Source organism: Ptychodera flava, chromosome 4 (assembly GCF_041260155.1).
Source record: "Ptychodera flava strain L36383 chromosome 4, AS_Pfla_20210202, whole genome shotgun sequence".
Lineage (NCBI taxonomy): Eukaryota > Metazoa > Hemichordata > Enteropneusta > Ptychoderidae > Ptychodera > Ptychodera flava.
In genome coordinates, this window is record NC_091931.1 from 47,345,767 (window position 1) to 47,356,765 (window position 10,999).

The window sequence follows — 10,999 nt, forward strand, 5'->3', positions numbered from 1 at the left end:
CTGCATGAATTAAATAACAATAAATACTTGCAATTCATTAGCCAGTACAGGGCTCAAATATTCCTATCGCCCAACGCCCGTGGCTAGTGAATTTTGCGTTCGGGCAAGTAAAATCAATATGCTTCCCGTCCGATGGGCAAGTGCACAAGCGGTTGAATTAACTAATTACTAAGCTCTGGACAATTCAAGCTTGAAAACGTATTTCATTAGGTCTGTACACGCCTACAATCATTGTAAGTCCTTCAACTCTCAAAAGTTTTTTCTGAAAACCCTTGAAAATCCGCCAGACATCGCAAAATAATCGTTCTTGCTGTTGTAAAACACAAAAAGTCGTAAAAATACAGTTTTGCGACATGTTCTCTCCGATCACACGGAGTGAACTCACTCTTTTGTATATAATGTGTGCCGTAAAGTGGTATGCTCTTGACAGTGGTTGCCATTCTCTTTGTGCAAGTGCAGCATGAGTCGTATGACAGTCGATCAGCTTCACGCGATAGTGTAATTGCACCCTGTGCTTGGTAAATGGATGTAAACTTATTCGAAGTCATGGATCTCGGCAATGTTACTGTTCAACGTAAATCAACACCCAGATGAAAAAGTACAAGTTTACATCGTAGTCGAAACGGGCTCAGTCAACCAAGGAGGCCACATATTGCAGCTACGTAGTGCGTGAGATGCAGACAGTTTCAAATTACGTGACCTTGGTTGTTAGGGATCGGCTCTCAGTTACAGAAAACAAATCTGCACTGAAGAGTAACGAAAACGAAACTTTAATCTGCTCTCTTGACGAATACATTTATCAAATAAAACTTTGAAAGACGGCTGTGCTCAGTGAGTAAACATGTAAACAAAAAGGGTTGCAGATGTACATGTGCGTATGCATTGGCAGATAAACACTAGCAGAGCAGTTGTTTGTGATCTCAGCTTGATAATAAAGAGCAGCAGCCAGCTATGCACATTGTAAATCACACAATCTTATTACTCTTATGCAAAGATTTTAATTTGGATTAGGTTGTGGAAAAATTCAAATTCAAAGATGTTTTCTAGATGGCCAAATCTACAGAAAAAAACTAAAGTATTCTCACATTTCTTCTGCGACATTTTAGATTCGGTAATAGTCCTTCATTTTAACAAGAATGTAGTTCATGTTTGAATCTGTTTTTTCCCTCTTTGAATTCACTTCATATGGCCAAACTCTTGCTTTCTGTTCAAATTACTAGTACAGTTATTAGAAATTTAGGGCAAGTAATTTTTCCTGTCGGGCAAGTAAAAATGAAATTCACGTGTCCCACGGTTGGTAAGTTTGAAAATTTTTTTTTGAGGCCTGCAGTATGGGTTGATTTTTTGTGACGTGTACTCACCATATTTTCAAGAATTTATAAATTAGAATGAGTATGTGGCAATGACAAAATGTTGTAGTATACCGATCACAAACTGCCACCAGATTTTTCATAATTGCCACCTGATTTTAAATCCGGTGGCAAACTTTTGCCTCAAGAAATAAAAAAGTATTTCTATCCCTGACACCACATATTGTACTTCATTTATTATGCGCATATCTAATTTTGAGCGAGCCAAGAGAGCTAGAGGTCTGATTTTTGGTATATAGGGATAACTTAGCAATACAATTTTTTTGACAAAATGTCATGTGACCTCGGTGACCTTTGACCTCAAATATACATATTTGTCCATAACTCAGTAACCACAAGTGCTACACCCTTCATGTATGGTATGATGGGACACCTTATGACGCCACATATTGTACCTCATTAATTATGCGCATATCTAATTTTGAGTGAGCCAATAGAGCTAGCGGTCTGATTTTTGGTATATAGGGATAACTTAGCAATACAATTTTTTTGACAAAATGTCATGTGACCTCGGTGACCTTTGACCTCAAATATACATATTTGTCCATAACTCAGTAACCACAAGTGCTACACACTTCATGTATGGTATGATTGGACACCGTATGACACCACATACTGTACCTCAACAATTATGCACATATCTCATTCTGAGCAAGCCAATAGAGCTGGATGTCTGATTTTTGGTATATAGGGATAACTATAGGAGAGAAATTTTTTGACCAAATGTCATGTGACCTCGATGACCTTTTACCTAAAATATATGTTTATGTCAATAAATAAGTAACCACAAGTGCTATGTCCTTTGTATTTAGTAGGATGGGAGACCTTATGACAACACACGCTTTACCTCATTAATTATGTACACATCTAATTCTGGGCAAGCGAATAGAGCTAGAGATCTGATTTTTGGCATATAGGGATAAATTAGCAATATAATTTTTTTTTTTCAAAATGTCATGTGACCTCGATGACCTTTGACCTTGATTATACATATATATGCATATCTCAGTAACCACAAGTTCTATACTCTCCAATTTTGATAGGATATTAGACCTTAAGATGTCACATCTTGTACGTCATTTATAATGCGCATATGTATTTCTTGGCTGACCAATACTGCTAGAGGTCTGATCTTTTTTCCCGATTTAGAACCATAACTTAGACATGCCTCATGTGTTTCAAATTGGGAACAACGACATAGACCTATGTGCCCATAGATCTCAACATATACACTCCAGTGATACTTCTTAATGACCACATTTTCCTGCCCCATCAAGACTAATACTCCTATTACAAGTGGGGACTATGTCATTGTAAATGACTTGTTGAGTTAATGGTTGTATCACAGTATTCGATATATCTAATTCTGTATTTTTTCCATTTTATATTCTGAATAAATACATTAAACATATTTCACTGTCTCCAGTACATTACATTTAAGTATTTTCACTTCATGCACTTTATCCCTTTCACACATGTTCAAATATCTGACCAGAGAACAAACACTAAATAGTCCAGGATGGGAGCTACAGTGTCATTGACGCTATTTTTCCTTTAGGTGTGTGTCAAGGGGAATATTTTTCACAGACAGATCACTAAAGCCAGGGACTGAGGACCAGGTATGGTAACTTGTTTTTTCATATATTTTTGGTCGACTTCATAATAAATATGGCAAATGAGCTGGTTAAATGTATACATATGCAATATATGGACAAATATGAGCATTTATTACCAGATCAAATCTCCAGACAAGTTGATGTTTGCTTGACTACAGTTGTGCAGACTATAGCTACATGTACTTGTATGAGTGCCGATACAATTTGATGTAACTACCAAAACCTGTAAATGGAATGATGGAAGGGTAATAATGCAAAACCTTAATGCATTGATCAAAATGAATTGATCGGTACAGTCAACTTGAAAACAACACAAAGAGAAGTTGACCAGAGGTAGACTGAGAAAGTGACCATCCTGTAGATAAATTCACATCAACTATTATTATCTTTTGTACCAGGTAACTCTGCTGACCATACCACCAGTGGATGGTAGAAATCCTATCACTCTCATTGAACTCAACCACTGTGCATATGCATGCCCCAAAGGAATGTGTAAGTATATCACAGTCTCAAACATCTATCTTTTTATGCCATCTTCAAAGAATTTTTCATTCACAAGATCCAAGTTGTTGTTTTATCACGTAAACACAGCAGTCAGTTCTAGTTACAATACACCAGTGACCATGCATGAGAGAAGTACAGTAAATTGAAATTCACAGGCCACATTCTTGCTTATCAGAAAGACCAGCGTACATGTATGGATGTTTCTTTTTGTCAAGAAATAACAAAAACCAATCTTAGAATTCATGCTGCTCTCCTATTGAAAATGGTGAAGTTTGATAAAGCCTCAGCTTGTATTTCTTCTAAAGAGTCAGGAGATGTGAATATTTTTGTTTGAAATCATTGAAAGTTTGTACCTATATGTAAAGGGTTAACCAATTTAAGAAAATAAGTACGATATGTATTCCTTGTGTTTAAACTGCATCACTTTAACAATGTCAATGAGCTGTAAAAATATACTTTGAGGATTTGTTATAAATTAGCATTAAGTTTTTTTGCTCTGATGCTCAGTGATCATTGCAAGATGACATAAATTCTGATAATTTCATCTGTCTCATTATCTTAGATGTTGTACACATGACATGTAGAGGTACAGAGACTACCACTGCCAAGGATGATCTCCAGTACGCTGTCAATTTACTCTTCCATCCGTCAGAAGAAAGTAAGTCACTAAAAAATGTCTCATGTGTCTTGTCCAATTGCCAACTACATAGAAAATTCTGTGACAGAGAAGTCGTGTACATCAATTTTTAGGTTGTCCATTGTTATAAATAATATCAATTACAGTGAAATGTGAGAAAATAAAATGTATTGATGAAATGAAATGTAAAACAATTTTTAGTACTTCTTCAGCATGTCTTTGAAACAGAAAATTTTAGCAATGTTCAACAGGAACTTCTGCAGTTTTATGATTTAACCCATTTTCCTTGATAGAAATCCAACTTTACAGTAGAAAATGATAAGGTTGTATCAAATTTGGTGGTGAACGGGTGGAGAAATTTGTGATCCCGCTCCAGACAGATAGATAGTTGTATCAACTGTAGAGCATGCCATATGTGAAGGAACTGCTATTTTGTCAATTAGCTGTAGTATATGAATCGTCAACCCTGTGGGCCATTTCATCAATTTCCCTATTGTGTTTTGCTGCAGAATGTGAGGGAGCTGAAGCAGCCACCCCGACAGGGGAAGTGGAGAAACCCAAAGTGCTGTGGTGTACATACTTCAATCAGACAGATACTTCCTTGTGCGTAGATGAAGCTTTTACTGGATTGCCTGAGAATGTACTGGTGACATCAGGACCTGGGTCATCCATTGGTTTTGAACATGCTGTGGTACAGGTATGTCAAAACATGTCAGCTGTCATTTAATCTAAACATGCAGATGCAGAGGTTATATCGGTAAACAACAAACAAGGGTATCTGGTGATGGTAATAAGTCCTCTTTGAGAGAAATAAGTACCTCTTGCAGGATCCGAATCACCGAGCAAAGTATGATGATTATTTATGCTAAATGAGCAAACATCCAATGCAAAATTAACAACCTATTTCAAGTCCAATGTTGAAGTAGAGATGTATAGCATGCAAATTCAATGTCAGCAGGTTCTAAAACACATCATGAAGAGCTGCATGCTGTCATACAAAAATATCAGCCCACTGCCCAATTACAGTGATACTAGCTGTTTGAACCAGCTCTCAATACCCCTGGATTCATTCAACTGGTCAAGTGTGAACAGATCAAAAATTGATCTGAGGCTGCGAGAAATGATCTCCCAGAATTTTGAAATTAGTAAGAGTTAACAGATGTTATGGAGATGAAAATTTTTATTTTGCTACAGCCAGTCAAATACTTACATTTTCGGTTTTACTTTATAATTCACCATTCAGGGCCTTATTCTTTTAATTGAGATTATAAACCCTTGTTTTAGCCAACCAGCTGGCTGTATTCTGACAGGACATACAGTAATATTTAACATGTGGTTTATAGAAGAGTGTATTTTAGCCACAACTCAGATACTGACTGGTTCAACTTTCATCACTTTTTCATGTCATTAATTTTGAAACGTATTCATTTGAATTAAAGTTTTGTCTATTGTTGTGTTTATACTCCAGGCCAAGAATTTGTTTGAGAAGATTTGCCCTGGAGAAGAGTTCTTGCCAGCCGCTCCAAACCCAGAAGATATCATATATGTAGAAGACGAGGCAGAAAAGAAGGAAGTGGGATTTGAGAATGCCGGAGAAGTCGGAACACCAGACAGTGAGGAAGCTAAATCAGAAGGGAGTTCAAAAGTTGAAGGTGATGACACAGAGGTCAAAGATGAGGTCAAAGACACTGAGGAGGACAGTGCAGGCAGTAAGGCTGGGGAGGAGGTTAAAGGTGAAAGTTCAAAGGTTGAATGTGCAGCAACTCCTGAGGGGAAAGAAGTGAAAGGTGATACATGTGTGTCAGAGGTTGAAGAGACAGGGTCAAAGGTTATAAGTGAAGAACCTCTCGCAGAGAGTGAAGAGATGAAAGTTGATTCTTCTAAAGTTGCATAGTTCAAAGGTCAGACTGATGTGCACAATTCATCAGGTTCAAGTTGATGTTGAAACTCAATATGCCTTCACAGTTATTCCAAACTGAGATACCAATATCTTGAAAGAAATGTGAAAAGACATAGTGGCTTGTAAGTGGCGATGTCAAAAGTTCAGTGTTGGATTAAAAAGTCTATTTCCGTAGTATGAGTGTTTGATTTTTGATCCAGGAGAGTTTCTATGTGATAAATCAATATGATAACCAGATTAATTAATATTAGAAAAATAAATGAGAAATGCACATTTTCAATGAAACAAAGCAGACAGAAATCTTTCTTCAAATGCATTTGCAACTACCTTTACTCTTTTACACATCAACCCTGTGGACTTTTGGTCCTTGTTGATTTTGAAAATTTATTTGGAAATTCTCATACTCATATATATTGATATCTTAATTGACACAAATGGTTGGACTTTTGTACAGTGGCAGCCAACTACTAGCCAGTTTTGAGCAAGTCAAACCAGAAGTGTAATTCTATCCCAAGGTATTTTGAACAAAATAAAAATTCTGAGGGAAATGTTAAAATTCTTCACAACCCCCCCCCCCCCCCCCAAGTTATCCTCTCCCCATTCCTCTACCTGAACACTTCACAGTGGCCCTCTCCATCACAAATGTTCCAAACAACCCTTTCCCAATGACATGATTTTCCCTCCCAACCAATGATCCCCAATAGCAGAATCCTAACATGGACTTTCCCCAAGTTGCCCATCCAGTGAAAGACTAAAGATGTCCCCACTTGCAGATGCTTATAAATTGCCCACCTGCCCACTCAGTGAGAAACCATATGTGAAAAACTTACATTGTTGTGAATTCAATTTTTTGTCATATATTGAACCTATGACTTAGCCTCTACTACCACAGCCTTGTATGTATTGAGTTTTATGATACATGGTTTGTCTCTAGCTCAAGATGTATGTCTTCTTGGAATTATCAAATATAGTACATATATACAGATATGAAAACTGTACAAGTGTTCTCACGGCTATTAAAGTTCCAATATTCAGTGTTTTGTCAACATTTCATTAATTCGGTTGGAGATACAGAAGGAACTCTTGGCAAAGTGGAGTTAAACTATAAATTGTATTAGTGTCATTATTTAGAAGAAATGTAAAGAGTTGAATATCCCTTCAAACTTACAAGTTGCATCAAGTTATTTTCATAAATGATACAGTATCTATTTTAGAACTACCTGTCTTACGCAATTAAGTTTTGCAGGTAGAACATACATGTTGATGTCATTGCAAGCAATAGAAAAATAACAAAGATTTCTGTGTTAAGGCAGTGTTACTGATTGAAATTTATGCAAAAACACATGTGTGTCAAACAGATTTTATTCCCCCAAAGTGGCAGAATTATGTGTCGAATTTGCAGGACATATCCGTAGATCTTTCAATTAATAGTGCCTATTAATGAAAAGTTGTGAGGAAGCAATGCCTTTTCTGAAAAAAGTGTGAAGTTAACGCCATTAGTGATGTTCTTGGAGCTTTTTTGGTGCCAAGAGCGGATAAACTGAGCTTTGACTGAGAAAGCAATGCAAAGGAATCATATAAATATATATATTCCCACAGTCTGCATTCCATGTTGCAAAATGGGGCCGGGTATTTGCTGTTTGGACTTTTCTCTGTAGAGTACACGGACATGTTTCATACTTTTGCCTTAACTGCTGCACTGCAGCTGTAACTATCAAAATATTTATGGTAAACTATTGTTTACTTTGAAGTGATACGCCTTGAGAACCAGCCAGATTCAGTGATCCAGTAATTCTGACATGATCGTAACCTTCTGATTATTAGTGTGTGACAACAATTTGATTATCGGCATCAAAACATGTGAATCATTACTTTGTCCTGAGGACACGATAAATTTTCAAACAGTAGTCAATCTGTCAAGTTATCTCCAGATCACACAAAATTTTACACAAAACTTTAATGTAATGTCAGACTTGACTTCAGGATGATGTGTTGACACGTCATGTTTTCATGCAAGAATTCAGTGCACATTGATCTTGAGATTCTCATTTTTTATTTCTAGTAAACCAATGTTTCTGCTGGGGAAAACAATATCGATAAATGTATCTCGATATGCAAGTTTCTTGAATTCTTTCTGAAAGTGAACCATGGTTGGTTGGAAAACATTGGTTTTGTTTTGATTTCTTGTAAATTTTGAGGAAAGTCAAGGATATTTTGCACAAATATTGGCACTGGACAAGAGTCTAACTGTGTCTGCCATTGTAATGATTGAAAAAGTGATAGGAACTCTACTACACGTTTCTGTGATATGGACTCTCAAGTAAACCATAGAATATGTATCACTGTATCAGTTAATGTGAAAGATATTCAATTTAAGATTGTGGTAATTTTGTCTCATATATACGATAGTGTGTACATAGTGTGTATATGTCAATAGCTATGATTCATATTTGGTAGAAAGGTACTATAAGATGTCAACCTTCTGGACAACTCTACAGTTAGTGAAGAGATTTGTAGAATTGAATAAATGCACAAATGTTGCAAAAAAAATGTGTCAGAAAGGCACCAGAGAGTAACAAAGCAAAGTATACAATTTGTGTGAAACCATATTAACTCTACAACTTTACTGTCATATTGCCATAGATAATTCCTTGGAGAGACACTGTATTGTACTTAATCATGGTTTGTATTTTAATGGTGACACTAAGTGACCCTTCTTTACTGAAATATTGAAATACCTTGTTAGATGTTGGCAAGCAATTTGATGGTGTAGTACACTGTAGCCAAAGAGGCTAGTTGAATCTAATGTGTAAATTTGTCTTGTATTTCTACTTCTGTGTGTTTGGAAAATTTTCCCTGTGAGCTTGTGTTCATCACCCCTACGAGGTGGAACTGTTTTCTCACAAATCATGGTACAGCCCTATTATTGTCAGTGGCAAAGTTGGACCCCTGCATTGTGGAATGGGGGTGGAAGAGGTTAGAAAGCTGACAGTCAGTCATTGCTGATGCATGAAAGACAGTTAAATCATGAAATTTGTAGTGTTAATGTAGATGTAGTTGTGTTAAATTTTCTTTTACATGATACAAAAAGTGCAATATTATGGAGCATTTGTCATATCTTACAGGACACTCAATCCATGAACATGTTTTGTTTGATTAGGTCAGTGTTCATGATCAGGGCATGCATGTAGTTACAGTATGAAGAAGTTATTGAAACTTTGTTAAGGAATATCTCAAACTCGATGGCTTCCATATTGATCTGTGATTTTTATTGATTCAAAGCAAACTGCTTATCGGTTTTGAATCTGAAGTCATGTGATAAAGTTTAGATATTAGAGAAATAGAGAAATTGTATGTGTAGAGAAATAGCTGAAAAAATGAGCTGCTATGGCTCTCTGTTCTTGTATTGATTTGATAGTACAGTATAGGCAAAGCACTGTGTGGATGCCAGCCGTGTACATGTATCTGTATGTACTAGCTATAAAAGATCAATATATAGTGCTTACTTTGCGACTTTGATACAACTTGCTATAGTCTTTGTCATCATCTATTTTTGATAGAGTTTTCTGGGCATTATGCTCTGGTAATCTCAGCACCAAATTCATTTTGAAGCTTCTTTTAATCACAGATCCACACTGTGGCTGTGTACTGGATGCAAAAGCCAGGTTTTTGTATTATTAACAATTCTGAACTTGTCGTTTACCTGGGAACTATACGCTAACAGTTTCAAGTTTCTTTTGCAAAGTCATTTGTTGGTATTGGAGACAGGCTATTATAAGTACCTATGTTTAGTGGAAGAGAGACGGCTGTTGTCATGGAAACCAAGGACACACCAGCATATGTGAAGGAGTGTTTGATTTTATGATTGCCTATTCAGTTTCTGAAAGCGCTACTTTTTACAAGCTTGTAAATTCCCTTGAACTCGTATCTCATTGAAAGAAGTCAACAAAGGACGAATTCCAAATTCTTGCAGAGCAAACTTTTATTTGCCATGTGCAGTGTTGATATGTAGGATTGTAAAGAAGTCAGGTATTTATGTGTCTGGTGAAGAAAAGCCAATGACGTCTCACAGTTTGGTTGTACCGGTATACAACCTCCCCATGCCCTGAATGTAAAGTTGATCAACACTCACATATGTCAGTGTTAATTTGATTCTGTCATTTTCACCATGTTAAACCATACTTGTAATGTACTGTAATCTATCAGCTGTACCAAAAAATTTGAAAATAAAATTTTTTTCACGTATTTACTGTTGTTTGGTGTTTGAATTCGTTCAGAGTACAGGCATTACAAGTGTGAACAATATCTCATGCCCTGTTGAGAAACCTCTCCTTCAACTACCCAGCTGCGTACATACGCCAGAGATTTGCAACTTGCCACACAACTACTCCAGCAAATGAAAAATGTTCTTTTTAAAATCCTGTATATACATGTACTCTAACCTCTTATGGAGCTGCAAAGCTTGTGTTGGTGTAAACGCCAATATCTTAAATATAGAGAAGTGATGTCATAATCTGCTGTGACTATCATGTGATGGTTCCATCATGTAATGGTTCCATCATGTGATAGGGTGTTGTCATAAGAGCAAATACTTCTCATATTGCCTCTGTTTAACTTAATTTGTACGTACTGTAAATGTTAAATTCCTGATTATCGATTTTTTCCCTTGAAATTTTAATCTGGTAAATAAATTTTTCACTGAGACATAAATCTCACCAACATTAGTCAAAGTCTGTTGAATGTTCTTGATATGGTGTTGCCAGTAGAGGCTAGCCCAGCTGTAAGAGGTACAAATGAAAGTTTGGTGGGTAAGATGTTCAGTGACCTATGCGGTTATAACATCTCATTCTTGACCATCGTTTAATGCATATTTGGTGGGTAAGATGGTCAGTAACCTTTGTGGTTATATCATCTCATTCTTGATCATCATTTAAGGCATGAAGGGCAGAAATGACCAACTCACACAGAGACG

The 10,999-nt window shown here is 36.4% G+C and overlaps 1 protein-coding gene across 1 annotated transcript in view; it reads left to right on the forward strand.

The window, feature by feature from the left end:
- LOC139132002 (rab proteins geranylgeranyltransferase component A 2-like) overlaps nt 1–10,272 on the forward strand; it is a 29,484-nt gene extending 19,212 nt beyond the window's left edge. The window contains exons 13-17 of the mRNA XM_070698356.1: nt 2,929–2,989; nt 3,385–3,478; nt 4,053–4,148; nt 4,637–4,824; nt 5,596–10,272. Coding sequence (XP_070554457.1) covers nt 2,929–2,989; nt 3,385–3,478; nt 4,053–4,148; nt 4,637–4,824; nt 5,596–6,021 — 865 coding nt within the window. The 3' untranslated portion in view covers nt 6,022–10,272. The remainder of the gene's footprint in view (nt 1–2,928; nt 2,990–3,384; nt 3,479–4,052; nt 4,149–4,636; nt 4,825–5,595) is intronic.
- The last annotated feature ends 727 nt before the right edge of the window (nt 10,273–10,999 follow it).